The sequence below is a fragment of the Sceloporus undulatus genome, chromosome 5, assembly GCF_019175285.1.
Source record: "Sceloporus undulatus isolate JIND9_A2432 ecotype Alabama chromosome 5, SceUnd_v1.1, whole genome shotgun sequence".
Lineage (NCBI taxonomy): Eukaryota > Metazoa > Chordata > Lepidosauria > Squamata > Phrynosomatidae > Sceloporus > Sceloporus undulatus.
The window spans coordinates 29,667,005-29,694,489 of record NC_056526.1 but is presented as its reverse complement, the minus strand read 5'-3'; the positions used below and the strand labels follow the sequence as shown (position 1 = coordinate 29,694,489).

The 27,485-nt window shown below is 41.7% G+C and overlaps 2 protein-coding genes across 12 annotated transcripts in view; both read right to left on the bottom strand.

Annotated features, from left to right (window-relative positions):
* The window catches only part of RIC8B (RIC8 guanine nucleotide exchange factor B), a 42,942-nt gene extending 29,991 nt beyond the window's left edge, over window positions 1-12,951 (bottom strand). For 2 of the 3 annotated variants that reach the window (XM_042468326.1, XM_042468328.1), the window contains exons 1-2: window positions 12,743-12,951; window positions 5,209-5,256 (exon numbers count right to left, since the gene is read on the bottom strand). In XM_042468326.1, coding sequence (XP_042324260.1) covers window positions 5,209-5,256; window positions 12,743-12,820 — 126 coding nt within the window. In that variant the 5' untranslated portion in view covers window positions 12,821-12,951. Of the gene's footprint in view, window positions 1-4,256; window positions 4,400-5,208; window positions 5,257-12,742 lie in introns of all 3 variants that reach the window. The other variant, XM_042468327.1, reaches the window with a different exon arrangement.
* Window positions 12,952-24,541: 11,590 nt separating this feature from the next.
* The window catches only part of RFX4 (regulatory factor X4), a 105,331-nt gene continuing 102,387 nt past the window's right edge, over window positions 24,542-27,485 (bottom strand). For 8 of the 9 annotated variants that reach the window (XM_042470784.1, XM_042470787.1, XM_042470785.1 and 5 more), the window contains one exon: window positions 24,542-25,657. In XM_042470784.1, the coding sequence (XP_042326718.1) occupies window positions 25,385-25,657 (273 nt within the window). In that variant the 3' untranslated portion in view covers window positions 24,542-25,384. The remainder of the gene's footprint in view (window positions 25,658-27,485) is intronic. The other variant, XM_042470791.1, reaches the window with a different exon arrangement.

Genomic DNA, 27,485 nt, shown 5'->3' with positions numbered 1-27,485 from the left:
CTAAGTCGTTCCTCATAGGGCATGGTTTCCAGACCTTTCACCATTTTAGTCACCCTCCTCTGGACACGCTCCAGTTTCTCAATGTCCTTTTTAAATTGTGGTGCCCAGAACTGGACACAATATTCCAGGTGGGGCCTGACCAAAGCAGAATAGAGTAGCACTATTACTTCTCTTGATCTAGACACTACACTTCTATTGATGCAGCCTAAAATCGCATTGGCCTTGTTAGCTGCCACACCGCACTGTTGACTCATGTTCAACTTATGGTCTACTTGGACTCCAAGATCCCTTTCACACATAGTTTCCTTCAGCCAGGTGTCCCCCATCCTATATCTGTGCATTTCATTTTTCCACCCTAAGTGCAGTACCTTATATTTCTCCATGTTGAATTTCATATTGTTAGCTTTGGCCCAGTTTTCTAGTCTGTTCAGGTCATTTTGAATCTTGATCCTGTGCTCTGGGGTATTAGCTACTCCTAATTTGGTGTCATCTGCAAATTTGATAAGTATGCCCCCCAATTTTGTCCTCCAAGTCATTAATAAAGATGTTGAATAGCACTGGGCCCAGGATAGACCCCTGTGGGACCCCACTGGTCACTTCTCTCCAGGATGAAAAAGAGCCATTGTTGAGCACCCTTTGGGTTCGGCCGGTCAACCAATTACAAATCCATGTAACAGTTACTTTGACAAGCCCACATTTCACAAGCTTGTTTGCAAGAATATCATTGGGAACTTTGTCAAAGGCCTTACTGAAATCAAGATATACTGTATCCACAGCATTCCCTTCATCTACCAAGCTGGTAATTTTATCAAAGAAAGAGATAAGGTTTGTCTGGCATGACTTCTTTCTCTGAAATCCATGTTGACTTTTTGTGATTATGTAATTGCTTTCTAGATGTTCACAGACTCTCTTTTTAATGATCTGCTCTAAAATCTTTCCTGGTATAGATGTCAGACTAACTGGACGATAATTGTTTGGATCCTCTTTTTCCCCCTTTTTGAAGATGGGGATGTTTGCCCTCCTCCAGTCTGCTGGTACTTCTCCTGTTCTCCAGGAGTTCTCAAAGATTATTGCCAATGGCTCCGATATTACATTTGCCAGCTCTTTTAATACCCTTGGATGTAGTTCATCTGGTCATGGAGACTTATATTCCTTTAGGTTAAACAAGTATTCCTGTACTATCTCTTTACTTATCTGTGCTAAAATTCCTCTTTTCTGTCCTCTGCTCCATTATCCTCAGGTTGAGCACCCTTTGCCTTTTCTGTCACACATCTATTATACCTTAATCTGGAGTTGGGAAATGCAGCCCCTCCCCCAGGCTCTTTTTGTGGACTTTGGGGCAAAACAAACCAGCTAGAAATGCTGGCATCATGGTGAAGTGGGGGTGTGACAACTGCATGGCGCACGCCCCAACTCAATGCTGGTGTCATGCCATGCGCGCGCACGCACATGGCGGGGGGTGTCATGGCATTCCTTTGGTGCAGTGTTCATACATGCTGTGCCAAAGAAACTGAAAAGCCGTCGTGACGGTGGCAAGGGCGGCTTTTTGCCACCTCTAAAAGGAGCTACATTTTTAGATCTGGCAAAGTGATGGATCGGGGCATGGCGTGCAGTTGCCGCAGCCCTGATCTGGTGCTGACAGGGGCGGCCAGAAGCCCATCCTTTGGGGCCACCTGTTGAGCCCCTTAGTTCCTCCACTCCCCAGACTGCTCTTTTTCTGACCCCCAGAAAGGGATGAACTTCCTCTCCTGGAATCATTCAGGAGTGGCAATTCACCTGCAAAATAGGTTAAGTAGGTGTCCCCCTTTTGGACCCCTGGAGGCTTCAAGGTTACCCTGAGCCCACTTATGTGTGAATGGCACACTTTGTATGAGTGCATAAAGACCTTAACTGGAAACAGAGGAATAACAGTCTTGCCAGAGAGATATCCAAAAATAGGCTTACACATATAAACTGTCAAATATTTCATGCAGATATTCCATAATTGCAAGGATTTACCTGACTTGTGCAACTATTGTGTTCGAATCTATGTAGGCTAAGCTGAACAGAAAAGGACTGTTCCAAGCAAGACACCTTCTATAATTCTATTTTTTAGAAATAGGCAATTAAAAATCACAACAGTAGGAACGTCAAAAAAACTACAAGTTGCCCAGCTAGAAAAGAGTGCCATGTACAACACTGTATAGAACCCACAGGCACTTTGGTCTCATTGGGGATTATCTGCCAAAGTATACGATGTCCCTTGTCTCGCAAACAAATGATAATTGGCATTATGTCACACTGCCTTCTCTGGACCTGGCCTTAAGATTTTATAGTTCATTATGTTTTTCTGACCTAGGGCCTTCTCTATTTTAAAATCTTTATAGATTTTAATTAAGCCCTCCATAGGGGGCTCATGAGATAGGCTTGCTTTTAATTTATTGAATTCAATCTAGCTTTGGAGCCTTTCAGTGGGCCAAATGATTTCTATCAAGTCAATGAGAACTCTAGGAATAAAGCAGACCATAAATAAGCGGCTTTTTTCTCTCTTCCAGCTTCTTTATAATTCACACAAACTCTTGTATGGGCCAACAACATCCCCATTGTTGCCTGTGCTGGGTACAAAAAAGGTTAAGACTATAATGAAAAAGCAGCTAAAATCTTAGCTACAAGCAACCTCTGAGATCAGCAAACTATACTTCAGTTAAGCATAATCTTGGGGCAGCAAAACAAGGTCTGATGCTACTAAATAAGCAGACTAGCAAGTTTCTAGCATGACTATTATCACCTGCTATCTGTAGCTTATCTATCATCCACATGATGCACCAGAAAATGAAAGCTTGTGAAATAATACATGTTAATCTTTTAAGTGAAATAATATTATTTACTAATTCTGCCTCAAATGTAAATACATACACCCACACACCAAGTCAGATATACTGAGAAGAGGCTGCAAAGACACCAAAACAAACTAAACAAATACAATTTTGTGGGTTTTCCCTGCCACCAAAGTTGATGCACTGAAATTTAAGTTATACATTGGTGGTTTGAATGCCAATAGTACAGTGTGGGTAAAATGTAAGCCTCCAAATGCTGAACTACAACTTTTGGCATCAAACAACATTGGCTACAGTAGCTATGGTTGATGGGAGCTGCAGCATAACATGATTTGCAGGGTGTGTGTGTGTGTGTCACACTTTGCCCAACCCTACAACAACAGAATCTACCTTCAAACATTTTTTTGCAGTTTGGACTCACATGCTGGCAGGAACATATAAGGCATAAACAGAGGAAAAAAGATGTCAGGAGTCGCATAACATTGGTGATCAGATCCAGTAAGGGACAAGGTTCCACAAGGTGAAGTGTTCTACAGTTAGCTAATTCTGCTACTGTAGTACTGTTAACCCAGTCAGACTTTTTCAAAGAATAATAATTATATCTGCCTTTTTTCATCAGTGTTTTGTTTTTATAAAAATAACAAGGAAGAAAGAGTAACATTTTTGGTTAGCAACTGGGAGTCAAATGGGATATTAATAACAAAAAATAAATGATACCAAACAGTTTACTGACTAGGAATGACCAGTGATAAAGGATTTAACAGGAACAGAAACTGAGCTGTCCTCATTAAGCTGCAGATAAATTCACTTAGTGAGTCAGTGTAATATATGCCTTACAGCTATAGAATTCTAGGTTGCCTGCATTCTCAAGACCGTCATCTGTTTACACTCAGCTCACATTTTCAAGGTTTACTCTCCCAGTTTACATTTACTTTTCCATATTCAAGCAAAAAGCAATCAGTTATATAAAAGTAGTCTGACCATATTAAAAATATCAAAGACTCTTGTGGCATCCTAAAGACTCACCAATTTATTATAGCTTGAGCTTCATCAGGTGCATTATTATCTATGCAACATTTCAGATACATAAGAACTAAACATCATTGGATGTGGGAATACAGACAGTATGCTGTTCAAACTGCTGTTCTAACACAACATTTATTAAGTATCCAACAGGTTCACATCAACGAAGAAACTTTCACACATTTCTTGTGAGAAAGTAAAACTGGATGGCAATTGATCACTCAGTTTACTCACGGAAGAAAGACTGACTTCTGGAAACACCAAACCATCCAATATATTAAACATTAATTATATCCTAATCGTGTTACCTGCCTGCAACTTCCACCCACATGGGTGCATTATAAACTCCCCCAAAACAGACATCATTTTTTATTTTTGGTGGCTTGCTTTTGTCAGTCCATCCTTGTGATTCAGTACCTGGAGGCCTTAAGAAAATGCAGGTAACCTGGGGGACAGTACAAATTGCTGACAGTCATGGGATGGGCACAGATAATTACAAAAGTGGCAATGCACCATGATGCATATCTTAATCTTCTAGTGAACTCCTCTTCTATTTTATTCTGCCAAATGAAAATTAAAAGGCAAACTTTGCCAATCAGTAATGTGAATTTAATGAACAACTGACAGATGTTTGTATTGCCACTAATTAAATAAAATAAAAATAAAAGCTACAAGGTCACCATATAATACCTGCTTGCAGAGGAACTGCTTTGAGATAAGGAGAAGTACAACAGACCAACCACTCTATGTACTTATATTTGACTAAGGTTCAAACACACTGCAGAAATCCAGTTTGAGACCACTTTAACTCCCCTGGGGAATTTTGAGAACTGTAATTTTGTGAGACATTTAGCCTTCTCTGTAAGAGAGCTCTGGTGCCACAATAAGCTTACAAGTCTCAGGATTTCCTAGCACTGAGCTACGGCAATGAAAGCAGTCTCAAACTGGATTATTTCTGCAGTGTGCTTTGGACCCAAGATGTCTTAATTTAATTCAAATTAACTGCAGATGTATGAATTGGAACATTTTAGCACAAAACATAAGTTCTTTAAATTTGTGATTGTACTACGTTTTCCCTTATAGAACACAAATCATGTTCTACTCTGCTGTACCTTTCCAGCTCTATAAAATCTTTTTTCATATGTGGTGACCTCAGAACAGCATACTGTATTCCAAATGTGGTTACTTTACTTCTTCTTCTTTAATCAGTTGACTATACTCAAGGTAGGTCACAAAACAATAAAATGGAGCCTGGCATTGTTGCTATTACAGCACTACACTCCCTAAAGTAAAAACCATGTGATGCAGCATACCACATAGTCAATATCAAAGAATGGATAGCTTTGAGAATAAGGTTTTACATGCTTACCTTTCTTTTCTCTTCATCAGATGGTTCAAATTTGAAAATGGCTTTATTCTGAAAAACAAAACATTTTTAAAGTGTCAATATTTTTTCACATACAAGGTTGCACATTCCATTTTCTCAGAATATTTTTACTTTAGTATTACAGCACTGTGTAACTCAAATCACTTAGAATACAAGTCTCTTGCATTTATGTTTAAGACACTTTAGCCTGTGGCCTAAATTAGCTTCTCATTTCTTCCACACAACTGTGCTTAAAATGGTGAACAATACTTTGAGGCTTGCATTAATTTCATTTTAAAAAGATGAATGATAATTCTGATGGAAGATAAAAGAAAATAGAACCCTAAGATGGCTAACAGAGGTACAGGATTAAAGTGAAGGTCATGTCTCTCACTGCTGATAGAAAGTAACACTAACAAATGGGCAGTATTCTGCCCTGGGTGCTCCAATTCACCTGCAGAAAGCTGGTGTTGTCATTAGTGGTAGGTCTCAAGACAGGGCATTCCAGGGCCACCTTAGATTTTGTGTATCCAAAGCCTCTTATAAAACCCAAGATAATCTGAGTAATTAATTTCCCTCCTACTGGAATCAGTGGCATTATGTTTTTAAAGAATAATCATTGCTGAGGAAAAGCTCCTCTACTTCTCTCCCCAGCTGGAGCATGTTAGGAGGGCTTAGACAAGCCACCACTTCACTTCTCCTCACCCCACTGAGTACTCCTCTGTTAGTAACCCTTCACCAATATCAATTATTTAATTATTAATCCTAGCAACTGCTCACTCAGATGTTAATAAACTGACAGTGTAATCCTAAATGTGTTTATTCAGAAGAAATTATTGAGCACATTCACGTTCTCATAAAGGCACTGTGATAGTATTAGTAGCGTTACTTCTGTTTATCAGTGCACAGTGCGCCTGTGCCATATGCGGGTCCAACTTATGCAGCTTTCAGCACATGCTGAAAGAAGGCTCGGTGTGCCCCATAGGGGGTAATGGCATGCACGCCGTGGCGTGGGCATGAGCCTTATTCTTTTGAATGGGGCTCGAGCATACATGGAATTCCCCTTATGCGGAAGGATCCAGAATGGATCCCCTGCGTAAGGGAAGGGTCCACTATACTAGTTAATTTTATAGGTGATGGCTACTTAGAATCATAGAATCATAGAGTTGGATGAGACCACAAGGGCCCTCCCTCCATAACTGTCATCTTTCGGCCGTTGAGGGAGAGAGCAGGCCGGCCCAGCGTCATCGGGCCTGAAGACAGAGTGCCCTCCCTCCATAACTGTCATCTTTCGGCCGTTGAGGAGAGAGCAGGCCGGCCCAGCGTCACAGGGGCTGGCCTGAAGACAGAGTGCCCCCCTCCATAACTGTCATCTTTCGGCCGTTGAGGGAGAGAGCAGCCGGCCCAGCGTCATCAGGGGCTGGCCTGAAGACAGAGTGCCTCCCTCCATAACTGTCATCTTTCGGCCGTTGAGGGAGAGAGCAGGCCGGCCCAGCGTCATCAGGGGCTGGCCTGAAGACAAGTGCCCTCCCTCCATAACTGTCATCTTTCGGCCGTTGAGGAGAGAGCAGGCCGGCCCAGCGTCATCAGGGGCTGGCCTGAAGACAGAGTGCCCTCCCTCCATAACTGTCATCTTTCGGCCGTTGAGGGAGAGCAGGCCGGCCAGCGTCATCAGGGGCTGGCCTGAAGACAGAGTGCCCTCCCTCCATAACTGTCATCTTTCGGCCGTTGAGGGAGAGAGCAGGCCGGCCCACGGCATCAGGGGCTGGCCTGAAGACAGAGTGCCCTCCCTCCATAACTGTCATCTTTCGGCCGTTGAGGGAGAGAGCAGGCCGGCCCAGCGTCATCAGGGGCTGGCCTGAAGACAGAGTGCCCTCCCTCCATAACTGTCATCTTTCGGCCGTTGAGGGAGAGAGCAGGCCGGCCCAGCGTCATCAGGGGCTGGCTGAAGACAGAGTGCCCTCCTCCAACTGTCATCTTTCGGCCGTTGAGGGAGAGAGCAGGCCGGCCCGCGTCATCAGGGGCTGGCCTGAAGACAGAGTGCCCTCCCTCCATAACTGTCATCTTTCGGCCGTTGAGGGAGAGGCAGGCCGGCCCAGCGTCTCAGGGGCTGGCCTGAAGACAGAGTGCCCTCCCTCCATAACTGTCATCTTTCGGCCGTTGAGGGAGAGAGCAGGCCGGCCCAGCGTCATCAGGGCTGGCCTGAGACAGAGTGCCCCCTCCATAACTGTCATCTTTCGGCCGTTGAGGGAGGAGCAGCGCCCGCGTCATCAGGGGCTGGCCTGAAGACAGAGTGCCCTCCCTCCATAACTGTCATCTTTCGGCCGTTGAGGAGAGAGCAGGCCGCCCAGCGTCATCAGGGGCTGGCCTGAAGACAGAGTGCCTCCTCCATAACTGTCATCTTCGGCCGTTGAGGGAGAGAGCAGGCCGGCCCAGCGTCATCAGGGGCTGGCCTGAAGACAGAGTGCCTCCCTCCATAACTTGTCATCTTTCGGCCGTTGAGGGAGAGAGCAGGCCGGCCCAGCGTCATCAGGGGCTGGCCTGAAGACAGAGGTGCCCTCCCTCCATAACTGTCATCTTCGGCCGTTGAGGGAGAGAGCAGGCCGGCCCAGCGTCATCAGGGGCTGGCCTGAAGACAGGTGCCTCCCCCATAACTGTCATCTTCGGCCGTTGAGGGAGAGAGCAGGCCCGGCCCAGCGTCATCAGGGGCTGGCGGAAGACAGAGTGCCCTCCCTCCATAACTGTCATCTTTCGGCCGTTGAGGGAGAGAGCAGGCCGGCCCAGCGTCATCAGGGGCTGGCCTGAAGACAGAGTGCCTTCCCTCCATAACTGTCATCTTTCGGCCGTTGAGGGAGAGAGCAGGCCGGCCCACGTCATCAGGGGCTGGCCTGAAGACAGAGTGCCCTCCCCCATAACTGTCATTTTGGCCGTTGAGGGAGAGAGCAGGCCGGCCCAGCGTCATCAGGGGCTGGCCTGAAGACAGAGTGCCCTCCCTCCATACTGTCATCTTTCGGCCGTTGAGGGAGAGGCAGGCGGCCCAGCGTCATCAGGGGCTGGCCTGAAGACAGAGTGCCCTCCCCCATAACTGTCATCTTTGCTCGGTTCGGGGGAGAGGGGGAGGGGGGGGGAGGAGACTTCGTTCTTTCGGCCGTTGAGGGAGAGAGCAGGCCGGCCCAGCGTCATCAGGGGCTGGCCTGAAGACAGAGTGCCCTCCCTCCATAACTGTCATCTTTCGGCCGTTGAGGGAGAGAGCAGCCGGCCCAGCGTCATCAGGGGCTGGCTGAAGACAGAGTGCCCTCCCTCCATAACTGTCATCTTTCGGCCGTTGAGGGAGAGAGCAGGCCGCCCAGCGTCATCAGGGGCTGGCTGAAGACAGAGTGCCCTCCCTCCATAACTGTCATCTTTTGGCCGTTGAGGGAGAGACAGGCCGGCCCAGCGTCATCAGGGGCTAGCTGAAGATACAGTGTATCTTAATTGTAGATTTTTCTTGTACTGTTATATAATTTTCTTGTACACCGCTATGATCTATTTGGAATAGCGGTTTATAAATAAAACATATTATTATTATTATTATTATTATTTAGTCCAACCCCCTGCCATGCAGGAACTCTCAATCAAAGCATCCCCGACAGATGTCCATCCAGCCTCTGTTTAAAGATCTCCAAGGAACCGAGGGAGTGTGGTTCACTGTTGAACAGCCCTCACTCCTCCTAATGTTGAGGAGGAATCTCTTTTCCTGTAGCTTGCATCCATTGTTCCAGGTCCTGTTTTCTGGAGCAAAATGGTTTGCTAAAATGGCTTTTAAAAAGAATTAAATAAGCTCATTAAGAATGGGTAAATAGTTAGCTACTGGCCACAGTAACTAAGTGGAAAGCTTGAAGAAACTGGATATGCCCACTAAAATATTCAGCAGTGAAAGAGTTATTGCATCGATAGTCTTGAAATAGAATGCATCAAGAGTCTTGACAATTTAATCTGAGTGCAAATGTGTAAGACTACTCTCAGTGAAGACTCACGTGTCCTGCACAAACAACAGCTTGAATTTTGAACCCAGCTACATAATGTTTTCAAGACGCCCACCAAGAAATAAATATTTCTACGTGGGTCCAAACAGTTTGCTTTAATCAGACATTTTAATTATCTTCACAATACTGTACACTAGAAAGCAATGTAGATCAGTGGAGCAGTGTTGCTATAGCTGGCACTCCAGTAACTAAGCAACCATGCTGTGGGCCAGATGAAGCTTCAAAGGTAACCTTGCTTAGAGTATTCTACCCCAAGGAGCGTAGATACTTAATGGCTCAATCCACAGCACAGAGAAACAAACAGCTGCCTAATTTAGCGAAACAAGACATTTTGCTTTCAGTTTATCACACAATAGTACAATTTAAATGCTAGAAAATGAGAGGGGGGTCATGTAGCTCTGACATGCTGAGGAGGCTAGATATGTCAGATATTCATTATTATAAACAAAAGGTAGCCATGCTAATCTACACGATATCTTTAGTAAGCCAGTATGGCTGGCCCTCCTTATCCATGGATTCTTTATCCATGCATTCAACCATCTACAGTAGATGGTTGAATGCATGGATAAAGAATATATATATATTTCAAAAGCAGACCTCGATTTTTCTTTTTTATATAAGGGACACAATTTTACTATGCCACTGTATGCTTGGGTCCAACCTATATAAGGGATCGCCTACTTCCGTACAATCCACTTTGCACCCTTAGGTCCTCTGGGAGGAATTTATTGCAACCAGTAAAAACCAGACTAACAGCAACCTCCCAGAGGATCTTCTCCGCTGCCGCTCCCAGACTATGGAACGCCTTGCCGGAGGAGATCTGTCAAATAACCAGCCTAGACAGCTTCAAAAAGCTGTCAAGATGGATCTCTTCCAGCAGGCCTTCCCAGAATAGTTCAATCTAATTTCTGTACTCTCCCTGTTTTATGAAACCACTGCCTTGACTAGAAAATTGCAGTCATTTTAACATGTTTAATTTTTAAACTGTATTGTATTTAATCCTGTTTTAAAAGGGGGGGGGGTGTGTCAAATTATTTATTGAGAGTATGTATTATTCCAATATATTCTAGTCATGTAAGCCGCCTTGATTGCTGCAGCAGAAAGGCGGGCTATAAGAATAAACAAGACAGATCTTTAGCATCCATGGATTTTGTTCTCCATGGTGTGTGTGTGTCCTGGAACCAAACCCCAGCAGATACCAAGGGCCCACTGTACTTTTACTAGGTGCAACCAAAGAACTGTTTTTGTTGTTAACTGCCTGAAGCCATGGTGATCCTGTGGATGAGACATCTCTAAGACTTCCTGCCCTCCACTGCTCTGCTTAGCTCCTGTAAACACAGGCCCATAATCTCCTTAACAGAGTCCATCCATCTAGCATGTGGTCTTCCTCTCTTTCTACTTCCCTCCACCTTTTCTAACATTATTGGTTTTTTCCAGTGAGTCCTCCTTCTCATGATGTGGCCAACTTTCAAATTCTCCAGAGCGCTTTGTCCGGTGATGGGGGAATTTCTCTTTCTTATCCCCTCCCTCCTTTTTGGGTATTACTTAGGCTTATGAAGAGTTATTGAGAATGTGAACAGTTTACCCCAGTGGTTCCCAAACTATGCCCTTTAAAAGATTTTGGACTGCAGCTCCCAAAAAGTTCAGTCATGTTGGCCAATAGTTTGGGATTCTGGGAGCTGAAGTCCAGCATCCCTTAAAGAGCACAGTTTGGGGACCACTGGTTTACACAGTTGTGCAGCATTTTTGGAGGGAGGTCTTGACCCACTGTAATAAGTTTAACACAGCTTTTTAAAAGCCATTTCTGCTCCATTTTGCATTCTACACAATGTAATACAGGCCCTTTGGTCTTAGCCAAAGGCACAGAAATGCAATCTACTGTGCATTCTTCCTGACTCCCCTCTTGTTACAGATGCCAATACAGGAGAGAGTACAGAGAAAGCTATTACACTGAAAAAAGAAAAGCATCTTATTACGGAAATGTGCGTTTTATTGCAAGATCAAAATGCATCCTGGATAAAGGCCAAAGAGGCTGTAAAAGCCACCTCTTTAAATATAAATGAGAAAAACTGCAGGCAGTTAGGAGGCATTACAGGCCAGACTGGCCACAAAGGAAGAAGCCCTGTAAATTATAAGGATCCTTTTCACACACAAACACACAAAGCAAGAATAACACATTTCTTTATACATTGGAAAAATTATCCAAGAACTAAAAATAAAAATGTATTTGGCGAGTGCAGCAGGGAGCAGGCTGAGAACTTGCAAATATCTGGCAAAGGAGAGAATGTGATTACAAACAAAAAGGACAACGAAGATGTTATCCTGGACAAGCAATGTGCAAAGGGGCAGAATAGTATCGCAGCTGGACATCCGGCGGAGCGTCTGCATCTTCCAGATGGCCATTCAGGAGATGCTACAGTACTTTTTTACCCATGATTGCCTTCCAAATCAGACAGACGTAAGGCGTCTTGCGAGAAGAACTGTACTAGAGTAGAACAGTTAAATCAATGGAATTTATAGCAGTGCTGACTTATGATTCAGTAATTGATCTAATGGGTCTACCAGCAACTCAGCTGAGGGCAACAGATGGCCCTCCATATTTGCGGCTTTGATTAATATGCTCTCTCTAGGAATCTCTAGGTCCTCCAGAGCAACCCAGCCAGACGCTGACCATAGACTTGTGCTGGAAAACAAAGAAGTTCATAGAGAAAACACTTATCTGGGCATTTGTAGGTCCTCCAGCATGTTTCTATTATCTGTCTCTGGCAGATGTTGACCATAGAGTTGCATTGGAGGACCTGGGGATGCCTAGAGAGGTGTTTATTTGTGATTTTTCCACATTCACAGGAGTCCTTCACGATAATAAATAATAAATAAAATGACAAATGAATGCAGTTGAAAAAAGTGAATACAAATAGATACAAATGAAACAAACAAAGATGACTGAATACAATAAAACAACAAGCAAATGAATACAATAATAAATAAAATAACGAATACAATTAAAAATAAATTCGGTACAAATAAACAGAAATGAAATAAACAAAAATAAACAACTGAACACAATAAAATAATAATAAATGCATAAATAATAATAAACAAAATAACAAATACAATTTAAAAAATGAATACAAATAACATACAAATAAGAAATAAATAAAAATAAACGAAATTATTATTATTATTATTATTATTGAATACAACAACAACAACAACAATAATAAATATGTTTTTGTTTTTACCTCCTCGCCTCTCCTAAAAGGAGGAGGCGGCGTTACAGAAATATTACTATTATCATTATCATTATTATTATTATTATTATAGAATGTTAAGCCGCTCTGACACTATAAATAAAATATAAATATAAATAAACAAATGAATGCTTACAAAGGAAACAAATAAATCAATAAAAGCCCAGACACACACTGGACTCCGGCGAAGGGTCTCTTGCGGGCGGGGCGTCTCCTGAGAGGGAAGGAGGGGATGCCCAGGGGTCTCTCTCCGCCCCTTACCTGCTCGTTGAAGCGGCCCAGGAGGCCCTCCGCCTGCTCGCGCCCTCGGACTGCCGCCAGCGCCGCTTCCAAGGCCATGATGGGCGATGCCTCCTTCCTCAGCCGCCGCCGGCGACGCCTTTCCTTCCTTCCTTCCCGCCGGGGCCCTAAGTTCTACCTTTCACCTCCAGTGACGTCACGGACGGAGCAACCGCCACCGCAGCTCAAGCAACGCTCCGCTCCGATTGGCTGGAAGGGAGCAGAGTGGGCGTGTCCGACTGGGTCTATTTACCTCCACTGAGCGCAGTGTGAAGTGGAAACAAAAAAGAGGCGCGGCGACGAGGACTACATTTCCCAGCAAACCGTGCAACGAGCGGGACAGGGAAGGACTGATTGGATGGTAGGGTGCCGAGTGGGCGTGTCCTCCGCTGCCGCTCTCCTGTTTAACTCCACAGCGAGCGAGAGAGAAACGTTGAGGACTGCATTTCCCAGCAAGCCTTGCGACCCCCTTCAATGGCGGGGGGGGTTCGGTGGGCCGAAATGCATTGTGGGTCTTTGTCTTCTGAGGGAGACTGTTAACAAAAGAATTGTTTTAAAAAAAGAATACAAAAATAAATGTACAAACGAAGCCAATAAATAAAAATAAAATAAATGGATACAATAAAATAAATAATAAACGGATACAATAATAATAATAAATAAAACAATTAAAAAACCGAATACAAATAAAATGCAAATTAAAAAATAACAAAATAAACAATTGAATACAATAAAATACATAAATGAATATAATAAATAAATAAAATAACGAATACAATCTAAAAATGAATACAAATAAATACAAATGAAAGAAAATAGAAATAAATGAAATAAATGATTCAATACGATAAAATAATAAATTAATTAATACAATAATACATAAATAAAATAACCAATGGATACAGTTAAGAAAAATACAATACATTTGTTTAGTGTCTGTGTTTTTGTTTACATGTTCATGTGTGCGCATGAGGCGCTCTGGTGGCGCAGTGCTTAAACGCCTGTCCTGCAGCCACTCCCTCACAAACCACAAGGCTGTGAGTTCAGTCCCAGTCAGAGGCTCAGGGCTGACTCAGCCTGGCATCCTTCCAAAGTTGCTAAAATAATAATAATAATACATTTTATTTATAGACCGCTATTCTGCAATGATCATAGCGGTGTACAGTAAAAAATTGCAATACAATACAAAATACAATGTGACAGTTAAAGGAGGGAGAAGTCTTGTCCTTCAGGCAGTCCCTGATGTTGCTGGGTCTGCCTGATCGCTCCCTCTGAGGCTGAGATGACAGTTAAGGAGGGAGGGGCCTCTTCCTTCAGGCAGTCCCTGATGTTGCTGGAATGAACAAATCCCACATCATCTTTCCTCAGCATGTGCATAGCAGATATTTTGGACTCTATTATTTATTTATTTGTTTGTTTATTTATTGAATTGATATACAGTCATCCCTCCACATTTGCAGCTTTCATTTTTTCCAGATTTTATTACTTGTGGTTTGGATTAATATGTTCTCTCTAGGAATATCCAGCTTGTTGGGGACAATTAACTTACACTTTACTTTGTAAGCTCCTTAGAGACGGCTTAGGTGCTATGAAGCGGTATATAAACGAAGCTGCAGGGAGAGGCAGGAAATATTATTATTATTATTATTATTATTATTATTATTATATAAGGAAATAGATCTCTGGGCTGTTCCAAGTGCCCTCCTTGTCTTTCACTTCCCCTCCAAGACAGAAATAGAGGAAGACAAAGGAGCAGGGTCTCTAATAAGGGCTTTATCACACTAGTGAGATCCTGCAGGAAAACAGGATTTAAAGGAGAGTTAAATTAAATTCGAGTGTAAACAGAACCCACAAATTCGGGAAGTATCACACCGAATTGCTGCTAAAGTGAAACGACGCGAAGTTAAACCAGAGAAAAACGCCATCTTTTTACTTTCGGAATTTCCTGAAAGTAAAAGCAGCCGTTTTTCTCCTGTTATACTTCAGTTTAACTTCACATTATTTCACGTTAACAGTGACGTCGTGTGATAAACTTCGGGCATTTCCAGGTTTTCTCCAATTTAACTCTCCTTTAAATCCCGTTTTCCCAAGGGATCTCTAGTGTGAGAATCTCTTGCACCCCCTTTGAGCAAATCTTGTGCCTTCTTACAGTTTGAGAACCATGGCTATAATTTCCCCCCCTCAAATTATGGGCAACCATAGCTTATCGTGCCACTGTAACAAATTTGTTAGTATAATATAATATATTTATTAATATAACTGCTTTCTCCTGATAACAGGAATACAGAATGGTCAAAATGAATTCACACACACACACACACACACACACACTAAGGTCCTTATGCATTGGCCATTGTAAGCAAAATAAAATATGACTGTACAGAGATGTGTAACATGACAACCTGTTTCTATTCCTTTGGCTAGCGGACAGATGGTTGCTGCTGCTGAACTAACATTTTCCAATAAAATTGTGAAGGCCTGACCGAAACAGCTTTGTATTAGGAAAAGAATATCAAATTACTGAAATAATACCAAAGCATGACCAGCTGTGAAAACATAGGCATTTGAATCCAGTGCACTAAGGGAACTTTGTAACCTCCAGATGTTGTTACACTTTGGCTTTTGCTGTCAGTGACAAAGGCAGGCCAAAGTTTTCGCTATGGATGATGAGTGAACTTGTTGGCAATGCGCTACAGTCATCGCCGGATGATGGCAAAAGCAGAGTTGCCGTTGCAGAAACGTTGCATGTGTGTTAGTGCATTATAGTTTACAAGTTAGTGTGAGGGTGTGTTACACATTGCTGTTATGCTCTCTTCCAGGGATTACTCAAAGGAAGGGTAACATAACTGCTGGTGGACATTTATGCTACACTGAAGTGGTGTTGAATCTTGGCCTTTGACTCGCAAGAGTTCCAGCCGAGCATGTTGAAAATGTTGTTCATTACTATCTGTTTCTTCTGTTGTGATCCTACAATGTGAGAGTCACTGTCAAATAACTCTCCGTGTCATAGAAGTTCCGCATAGCTGCAGGAATACCTAGAAATGGGCTTTCTCCTAGGTAGCCCTCATAATTAGAGAGGATAGCCATGTACCCTCCTGGGGCAGTGTATGTACAGTACATGTATGAATTCGATTATTCATGGATCTGATATGTTCTCTCTAGGAATGTCTAGGTCCTCCAGTGCAACTCTATGGTCAACTTTAACTAAATGTTACACTGAAGGACCTAGAGATTCCTAGAGAGAATAGTCTACTAGGCATTTATTGTTCCTCCCGGGCAGTTCTATGGTCAGTGTCTGTCGGACGTTGACCACAGAGTTGCACTGAAGGACCTAGAGATTCCTGGAGAGGTGTCCTCTCAGGTAAAAACATCATGTTTTTGTTATTTGCAGTTTTTCCATATTCACGGGGTTCTTGTGCCCCTAACCCTAGCGAATATGGAGGGACAAGTGTGTATATACAGACAGCCCTCCATATCCACAGATTTTTTTTTTAAATCCACATATTCAAACATTAACAGCTGGAAAATGTTGGAAAAATACAAAAATCCCCCAAATCTTGATTTTGCCATTTTATATAAGGGAATGCCATTTTACTGTGCCATTGTATTTAATGGGACTTGAGCATTCATAGATTTTGGTGGGGTCCCATGTGGGGTCCTGCAACCACATCCCAGCAGACACCAATGGCCAACTGTACATGCATACAAAAGACTAGGTTTAGTAATCACCAGACAATCCAGCTGACCTGGCTGGACATGTAATTCCATGTGTTACCATCTCCAGCTGGAGACCCTACTGCAGAGATGGCTTGTTCTATTGATATTTTTGGATCACAACTCCTAATTCTTCACCATTGGCTGTTTTGGTTATGGATGATGGGAGACGTAGGTTAAAAACATCTTGAGGACCATAGTTACCTCACCCTGCCCTATTGCTGAGAATGACCGTATGTTAAAAGCTTATTCTGAGACCCTGTTTCCCCCAGCTAACTGAAGTTAGGAGATGTGGCCATGAAGAAAAACACCTTTAACATGGTAGCAACAAAAATCGCAATGTCCTGCCAAAGGAAGGCCATTTGATCCCATGCCTGCTTGCCTTGATGTTTTAAAAAGATACAAGGAATCCTGTAGCACCTTTGAGACTGCGAGAAATAAGGTTCTAAGCATAAGCTTTGGTGGACTTCATTTCATCAGATGCATGGAGTGAAGCCTCTGTGGACAATATATGCCAGTGGAGGGTGGAAGGCAAGGCAGAGTGAATTGTAACAAAAATGCAAAGCATGAGTATTATAATAGGGTGACAAGTTCAGTCCCGACAATGGTTGTACACAGTAGTTAAAGGGACAAAGGCAGGAGACAGGTTTTATATACAAGGCGAGCAAGTACTGTAAACATATGAATAGTGGGGAAAGTTCTTGGTCTACTGCAGGGGTGAGCAACTGGTGGGAAGATGAGCTTTCTCTCCCTCACATGTGGCCCATGGCTGCACCTGTGTATTTTGGTGCACTAGAAGTGATATAACATTACGTATGGCTTTCATTTGGGCTGATTTTCAGCAAATTATTTTGTATTTGGGGGCTCCAAGGGGGCTGAGAGAAGCAACCTCCCTTCCCAGTGTGGTGGCTTTTGGCTGAGGGAGGGATCACCTGAAAACTGGTCTGGGGAAAAAATTAATTTGGGAGACAAACTGGGGAACTTCAAGGGCCACATCTGGGGTTTCAAGGAACCCATACACCACAATTTGCCCTCTCTGGTCTGGTGAACTGATTTGGGTGCAGGACCAGTAAAGTGCTACAATAAAGCAGACAGCTGCCTTTACGTTAACATGTACATGTCTTCCAGGGAGGTGTGCGTGCGTGCATTTGTTTGTGCATATGTGCTTTCAAGTCAACTGTTGACTTATGGGGACCCCATGAATTTCATAGGGTTTTGTTAGCCAAGGAATACTCATAGGTGGATTTTTCCAGTTCCTTCCTCTGAAATTCAGTTGGCCTTTCAGTTTGCAGGTTTGCCTTTTGCAGATTTGATTATTCACAGATTATTTCCTGCTGCTTCTGCAAGTGTCCTATGCAGTTTTTAACAGGGACTGCAAGCGTTCTGAGACCAAGAGACTGCCAACATGCAGCAAGCCTTGTAAGTCCCTATTAAAAATGGTGTAGGGACGCTGCAGAGCTGGCAGCAGGCCTCACCAGCCACCCACTTCTGCCTTGCAAAGGAACCCTGCTGCCTTGAAGACATCCACAGTGGATTGAATTTGCAGATCATACTATTTTTGTATGTTAAATATGAGAAAAGGAGCTAGAGTTATTCATGATTTTTCATGGGGGTCATACATCCCTAACCCCAGCAAATGTGACGGGCGTGGGCTGACTGTATAGCTTACAGCGCCTGGTATTAATTGTCTGTCTCCTGTCCAAGTACTAATCAAGACTGATCGTGTTTAGCTTTCAAGATCAGACAGGTTCTGGTGTGTTGACAGTATTTAGCTTCTTAAAACATTTTCCAACTTACTATCATTGATTATTTACAAAAGAAACAAACTTCCATTTATGAACCTTATACTGTATTGTTTGGCACCTTCCTTTACAATGGAGATGGAGGAAGTGTTGCTTGAAGTATCATTGGACTTCAATTCCCACTGTCTCAGACCATTGACTATGTAGGGTAGGACTGATGGAAGCTGCAATGTAACAACATTTGGAGTAACACTGGGAGTACCCAAGCAAAACAATTCCCTTAGTACTTTTACCTCATAGCCCCAGAAAGAGAAAGAGAGAAAGAGAGATGAAGAAATAGTAATAGTAATGGGTTAATGGGCTAACTGGTTACAGGAAGACTGAAACTAATATTTAAAATATTGCCCTTTCCCTGGGAAAGATGTCTCTCTGTGGCTGCAGTCTGATCTTATATATGCTTTGTTTTGGAATGATTTTGAAATGATTCCTGAAATGTGTTGCCATGGTCTCTGGAGCCAGTTCACCAAACTACTGTCCGAATCAATCAAAATGTCTGATAACTTCCATACGTCAAAAGTGTCACATGCCAAGAGCCCTGACGTATGTGTCTTTCATTGTCTCCACTTGTCTCTCTTTGCACCTCGGACTCTTTTTAAATTCCATTTCTTTTTTTTCTTAAACTGGTCTTAAATTTATACAGAATTTCAGAGCCACTAACTTCACTGTGTACATAAAATTGCACCTGTTAAAAATACAGGCATAAGGGACAATTTGTGTTTTCAGCCTGCTACAGAGAACTTACTATTTGCTTTTCATATTGCTGCAGGCTGAAGTTTTTGAGACTCACAACTTCAAAGAAAGCCCAATCCTAATGCAGGTTCATACGGAGGCACTTGCTCATTCAGTAGCAACTGCTTCCATTGCTTTGAAAGATGCTTGGTTCACTTGAAGAGCTTATTTTATTTCTTTCTGATGTCTGACTGCATGACTGAACACACCTTGAGGTCACAATGCTGGCAATTATTGGAGAAGGAAGTCTTGAACTCTCTTTCCAGAAAGATTAAATGCTTCATTTACAAACTTAGCTTTAAAATAATAAACAAAACTTAAGAGGAGGAGTGGGCTATAAATATACTTAAGCATTGGTTTCTCTTAGTAGTTGTTTATCCTAGCTCTTAAGGGTAAAATAAAAAGTAAGGGGCTTAATCTATGGGAAAAGTGAAATTTAAATGTTATAAAATAGGTTAGCTTCCTTGAAAGGATGTTTCTTTGTGGGATGCAGCCTGATCCTAAATATGTTTTCTAGAGGACAGAGTGAACTCTCCCAGTTGCATAGCTGCCTCATCAGAAGAGAACCCCTCAGCTAGTACAACCATTGATGTCTAGGGACAGTGAGGAGTTATAGACCAAAAAAGGTAAGCATTTCAAGTTGTGACTTTCAATTAGCTCATTCTTTATGTTGGTAAGATAACACATTACTGAGCTGGTTTGGGCCCTGCTCCTCAGTGGTTGTGCTTCACAGTCACACCTTAAGCTAAGTGAGACAAAACATTTGGAGACTGCAAAAAAGGAAGAGGGATTGCATCTTCCCAAAGACCTGACAGATATTTTTGGTGGAGTACATATCTCATGTTTTCCTACACAGTGCCCTGAGCCCTTGATATCTGCTGGGATTTGTTTGCCTCCAGGATCCTCCAGGGATACCCAAATCCATGGATACTCAAGTCTCATTAAATCAGTGACATAGCAAAAAGGTATCCTTTATATAAAATGGTAAAATCAAGGTTTCCTTTTTGGAGTTTATATTATTTTGAATATTTTCAAACTTGGGTGGTTAAATCTGTAGATAAGGAATCCATGAATATGGAGGGCTGGCTGTATATTGTAAAAAGCACAACACACTGCTTACAATTCAGATGCTTCAAATGAATTAAGCTAATGTTGCTTTCAGGTGTTTTTTTTTATTTACGTGTGAAAATCCATATATCTTGGATAACTGTACAAATAATACATTTCCATTTTAACCATAAACACGGTTATCAACACTGTTGAGTGCTATCAAATATTATTTATTATTTACAAAACCATTATTAAAACTCCTGATGTCATATTTCCTTGTAATTATATCTTACCCATAGGGTAATAAGTCCACCATAATTGCTTGGTGATTTTTTTCTCTTTATAATACAGAGGTAAAACCAAAACCTTTCTATGTTAATAGTTTTCTACAAAACATTCATGACGAACTATGAATATGACCCAAAATACTATGAATATGACCAAAAAAGGTCTTCCCAAAAATACATTTAATTTCCTCCCACACATACATAACACAGAATAGGTCCAAAGGCACAACTTGTACGTCTGTATAAGTGTATATAAGTCTCCTGGCAAAGGAACCAGGAAAGAAGTTGTTCATACAAGTTACATGTAACAAAAAATATTTTGTTTTTTGACTTGCCACTCTCAGAGGCTTACTTTGACAAAACTAACTGTGGTTTACAGAATGATCATTAGTCTGGGAGCATTGCTATTTGTCCCATCCACATCCAGAGACGTCTGCCCAATACAAGTTGAGTCTCCATTATCCAAAATGCTTGGGACCCAAAGTGTTTGGTATTTCATATTTCTTTTAGATTTTGGAATAAAAAAAATTGTGCATGAACCAAAGTTTGTGTATACTGAATGATCAGAAAGCAAAGGTGTCATTATTTTAGCCATCGATGAAAAAGTTTTAGTGTTTGGAGTATTTTGGATTTTGGAATTCCATATAAGGGAGACTCAACCTGTAGGAGCCTGTAAAGCCCTCATCTTCCCACTCTTTTTGTACCAGATGCCATACCCTTTTGCGTTCACAATATTGTGCCTAGGATAAAGGGTGGTCCTAATGTTAGGCAACAAACCCAGGGTGTGGGGGGAAGGAGGTGGCAGGTAGCCTCTTACCTTGCTTCCCTAAATTTCCATTTTGTTCCTTTCTGTTGGAAAACAGGACTAAACAAACCTGCTGCCCTTGGTTGTGGGAGAAGACACTATCCTATTACCACTGCTGAAATAGGATTTTAACGCCAGCCAAGTTAACTTCTGGAACAGGATGGGTTTGCAATCTGTCTTTCACCTGAAGCAGCAGAATGGCTTCTGCCACCTTGGACAGGATGCTTACTCCAAAGGGCCCTTTCATCTTTCCCCATGGACTATGTAGGAGTTTGTTCTTTTCTAGAGCCCAGACAAGGCATTAAAGAATAGGGAAGCTCATGAAAAAGAGATGGGGCCAATCTACTTTTAATAATTGTGTAGAAGAGGGAATTTCAGCAGGGTTGAGCTTATCGTGCAAGTTTCATCTGCTGAAAATCCCTGCTTTTACAAAACATTACAGGAGCCATGTCCTTTTTCATGTGTTTACCCTACTCCAAGGGAAAGCAAGAATTGAACTTCGTTAAGAACAATCACATGGGCCATGCAGGTCCAGAAGGACCTCAACTCACTTTGGTGCAAACAACCTGGCTGACACTGTAGGTGCACTAAGATGCTGCACCTGCCCACTGGGAGAGAACACACTAGCCCCTATGGGTTCAGAATTCAAAAACATAGCTGTGTTAGTCTGGCAAAACAGTATGCAAAGGGATTTTGTAGCACATTTGAGACTAACTGAAAGAAAGAAGCTGGTAGCATGAGCTTTTGTATACTTGAGCCTACTTCCTCAAATACATGTAATAACCTATAGGGTTGTACATACAGAGAGTGACACCCTATATGAGTATGGCAAGTGGGATGTGCTTGTTGTCAGTGTGGACCCATTATCTTTAATAACTATTCAGTTGTACAAATACTGGTAACAGTACAAAACACAGCCAATTTAGGGCAGTGCATCATTCAATGCTACGTGTTGCCCTGTTGTCAAAGGAACACTAATCAATATAAAGGTGCTTCGTGAATACAAAGTTACATGTAAACTGGAGCCTATATAAACACTATTACATGCCATTTTAAGAAGCTTATATAGGTAGATGAGGACAACAGATAAACAAGTAAAACATTTTTGAGGATTTATAGTGATGATTAAATAAGAGAAGCATAAAGGGATCAAAATTATGTGCCTAGAAAACAAAATTGTACAATTTGAGGCCCATAGCAAAGTAAGGATATTTGCATATACAGTACTTTAATACTGTATCTCAATTTGCAGAATCTGTTCTGAAAGCTAATAACATTTTGCAGTTCAATATTTTGGGTTTTGAGTGTTCACCTTTATTTATTTATTTATTTATTTATTGTATTACAAATTATAAGTTGAGAGACACCCCCCCCCCAATCATTCCTTTCTCCTTTTGTGTCGTGCCTCTTTAGATCGTAAGCCTGAGGGCAGGGAACCGTCTATTATCCCCTGTTGTAAACCGCTCGGATTCCCAGTGATTGGGCGGTATATAAATAAATCCTATTATTATTATTATTATTATTAATATCACATAGAGCAGGGATGAGAAGTGTCTCAGGTTTGGAGGCCATACTGGACCTACTGTTGCAACTGCCAAAATTTGATAGCCATCACTGCAGTGGCTGCCAAAATTTGATGGCAATTATAATGGCGGCTCTCTATGATGCAAGGGGATGCCAATATGCCCTCTGAAACCACGCAGCTCTGCCAGTCTTTGAGCAGAACAGCATATTTCTTTCTGGAAATCACTTCCATTGATATTCAGTAGGTCTGTTGAAACCACCACCATGATGCTGTTTTGGTGGCAAAAGCAAAACAATGCAGCAAGTGCGGCAAAAAATAGTAATGTTGTTAAACCCTGCCTTAGAGGCAAAACTTGTGAGGCAAATATCTGTAAAGCTGAGGGAGTGGTTTAAAGCACAACTTAGGAAAATGGGAGAGCCAGCATGGTGTAGTGCCTTGAATGATGGGCTAGCTACCAGGGGACCAGGGTTAAAGCCCCTGCTGATTGGGGTTTTGGAAAAATATTGGGTGACTTTTGGGTGAATATTTCCAAAAATACTGTATTTGGAAAAACATTGGGTGACATTGTGTAAGTCACATTTTTAAGCCATAGACAATGACAAAGGCAATGACAAACTTCCCCTAAATAAATCTTGCTAAAAATCCTAAGAAAGCGTCACCATAAATCAGAGATGACTTGAAGGCACATAACAACTGGCAGAAGGCGTTTTTTGTGTACTTTCTTCACTTGGGCTTTCCTCCACACAGGCTATCCCCCCATATATTTCTTCTGATGGGAACTAGTTCCAGCCTTAGTCCTCCATTAAAAGGTAACTTTCACTCACTTATGCTGCATCTTAAATCCCCATCAATCTCCTTTTAGAGAAAACTGCTCATGGGTCAATTGGAATACACTTCTACTGGCAACCATATTAAATAGCTAAAATGAATTTATTATTCAGAGTTTTCCCAGTACACGCATCTTTCCACTGTGCTATGGATGCTTTCACAAAGAGGTCTCGTCATGCTGGCCGTTACAAGGCAGCTAGCCCATCTTTTCCCCCTTACCATATATTCCAATGTTAAAAAAAGACAGTAGTGGAGTAAAATGGGAAGGTTATTAATAAAGGATATTATCTGTAGAAATCAGTGTATGAGGAAAGGTGATGGTATGATAAAAGCCTCATTTGGAAACACTTGGTTCCATCTAGTAGTTGTAAGGAATGACAAAAATGTTATGCAATGTACTGAAGTCTTGATCCCTGGCTGGCCATAAGAAAGCTGCCTCCTTGCCTACTTCACTACCTTTTCCTACACACTTCCAACCACATCCATCATTTCCTCAAAGACTTGCAAACTTGTTTTAAAATGAAAGGCCAGATTTTGGAGATGCTGGTAATAATAATAATAATAATAATAATAATAATAATAATAATAGGTTTTATTTATATACCGCCCAATCACTGGGAATCCGAGCGGTTTACAATAGAGGGGATAACAGACAGTTCCCTGCCCACAGGCTTACAATCTAAAAGACACGACACAAAAGGAGAAGGGAATGGTGAGGGGGGGAGAACCATTGGTGCCAACTGAGTTCAAAGCACAAACGTAGTTTACACTCAAGTACTGTACAGTGTTACCCCAGGATACGAATGCGCCGCCTTACGAAATTTCCGGGTTACGAAAAAATCCAATTGAAAAAAACTGTTCCGGGTTACGAAGGTTATTTCGGGTTACGAAAGAAATTTTGGTGCTTTTCGGCGCTTTTTCGCACCAAATCGCGGCTTTTCCCCATTAGCGCCTATGGGGTTTCGGCTTGCGAAAGCCTTTCGGGTTACGAAAGCGGCGGCGGAACGAATTATTTTCGTAACCCGGGGTAACACTGTAATTTAAAAAAGTAGTCTAACTTGGGGGGAGGAGAGGGGGAAGCAGTATCTCGCCGTTTCCTGTAGACTTGGGCAAGAGCAAACTGCTGCACTATCTCCAAGTTTGTCTGTGCTTCATTAATAACTTTTGCCATCTTGACCACATTCTGATGTTGCTTGACCACATGACCTGTTTTCATCTGTGAAGTATTGAAGGGTATACATGTATGGTGTTAACTACAGAAATGCGAATGTCACATAGATCAGGATTATAAACTGGAACTCAAAATGGAGAAATGATAGGAATTCTAATGGGAGCTTGGGGATGAATGCGGTTTTAATGTGTTTCATAACAGAGAGGTGGAGAATATCATTCTCATGTCCCTTATACTTCTGTGCTTCCCTGTGGAACATAGAGCCCTATGGTACAGTTAAATCATTACATTCCACATCAGAACTCAGAAAAATTGCACCTGATCTCAAAAACAACTTTTCCAAATTCTGTTCTACATTGCACCTGTCATATTTATGAAGGGGCAAATCTGTTCAGTTACAGAAACATTCAATGGTCAGGGAGATGGTATCCAACACAGGCCAATTTCATGACATCTGGAGAAAGAACAACAATAAAAGGCACACCTTGGCCTAGATAATACTTCATCATAGCAGCAGTAAAAATTTGCTTGGCTAGAGGAACCATCACACTAGTCTGTACTGTAATGTGCCTTCTTTATTATGTGTCTAGGATCTTTTCCATCTTCATGGCCATTAACAATGCCCAGGTAAGATTTCCATTACTTTAGACACAGAAGTATTTTTCCTTCTATCTTTATTAAATATATATTGTTGATACTATTACCAGTCATTCTCATTTAGCCCATCCAGTGGTGGCTTCCCCATTGATGTAGGCAAAGCCAGGAAAGTGTTGCATGTGCTCATATTCAGAGTTTCTCCGTGTGGTCAATGGTGCATACATGTCACTGGAGTTTCCATATCTTGTAGAGTGCATGGGAGGACTCGTGTAGCAAGCATTCGCTGAGGGTACCTCTGACCAGCGAGGAGTTACTGCGGTTGGATGCAGTCTTGGGGTGGTGCTCATCAAGCAGGGCTCCATCCGTGAAGAAGAGCTGTTGAAAGGGTACTAAAGGCAGAAAAACACATTGTAAAAATGTTAGGCACATATACACATTTAAGAAAGAACATGTTAACTGGCTTTCTGTTGTGGCAAGGCTGAAATAGGGATGCTATTGAAAGTTTGTCAGTCTTTTACCAGGTTGTACTGTCAACCCTTTGTATCCATCAGTTCCTTATCCACAGAATCAGCCATCCATGGTTTGAAAGTATTTAAAAATATAAATTCCAAAAAGCAAACCTTGATCTTGTCATTTTGTATAAGGGACACCATTTCTATACTGTTGTATTTAATGGGAGTTGAGCATCCACTAATGTTGGTATCCATATGGGGTCTCAGAAGCAAACCCCAGCAGATAATAATAATAATAATAATAATAATAATAATAATAATAAGTTTTATTTATATCCCATCTCTCCAAAAATACCAAGGTTCCACTGTAATCCAAAACCACAAGAAACATGTAACTGTTAAAATGCATTGCATCAGCTCTGTTAAGTCAGCTCACAATAAATCCATCCTTCTATCAAATCATCAAATAGATAAGAGTAATAAATTATCTTATAGTGAACATAATAAATATTAACACTGAGAGTCTGAAAATGGGGGGAAGTTTCTGGAAGTTCCAAGTTCCTGTACTAACCAATTTTATTTTGTAGATTCATGCAATGCCTCCTTATTCTTAAGTATTTCCTAGGAGCTTGTGGCATTACCAAAGACTTTTCATTCCCACTCCCTGGGCTGGTTAAAATTAAACCAGTATTAAACCAGTTTTTTCCAAAATGATACGTATCTGTACTTGCCTATGTGTTTCTATTTTTTTGGAAGCAGTAAAGATGTCCACTACCAGTAAAAACAGCTATTTTTATTGGGACACAGATTCCACAGAGATCAAGTGAGGAAAAGAGGAATGTTGGTACTAAAACAAAATTAGCCCAATGTTTAACTAGTATGTTATTGCTAAAGAACTTTAACACTTTGATTATACCTCCTGAAAAATCATTAAAAAAGGCTCAATGGAAATGGGTGAAAATCAATTTCTGAAAAGTTTTATAAGACTGAATGCGAACAACACACAATTAATGGAAGTGGGAAGGGAAAGGCAGGGAGGAAGTGAGACAAAGAAAGCCATACTATTTCAAGAAAGAGATTGGATGCAAACCCAAGAATATACAGCTACAAAAAGAATTTGAAATGGACACTTCCTGACTGAAGAATTCAAAGGCCAGTCAGCTGCATCCAAGGAAACTAAAAGAACTGGCAGATGTAATCTGAAAGCCCCTGTCTGTAATCTTGAAGAATTCTTGGAGGACAGGTGAGGTCACTGCGGACTGGAAGTCAGATTCAGTGGACATTAGAGCCATCTTCAGAAAGGAGGAAAAGACAACTTAAGACCTTTTATCAACAAGTCAATTTGAACAGGAAGGGTTCCAGAAAAGACCATTAAATAGCTGGTCCATGAACACTTAAAGAATGTTGTGACTACTAAGATTCCACATGGGTTTCTCAAAACAAGTCATGCCAGACTAATCATGTCGCTTTTGAATGGAGTTATAAACTTGATAGATTATCAAAATGCTGTTGATATAGTGTTTGTTGATTTCAGTAAAGGATACAACTGCAGACAAGCTAGGAAAATGTGGCCTAGATTGACCTAGTGTTAGTGGATTTGAAAACTGGTTAATAGCATTATTATTATTAAGCATTTTTATATAGTGCTGTAAATTTACACAGCGCTGTACATATAATCTTTTTAATTAGATGGTTAAAACAAAAGAGTGCTCATTCATGGTTCCTCATAATCCTAAAGTGTCAAGAGGATTGCCACAGGGTTTTG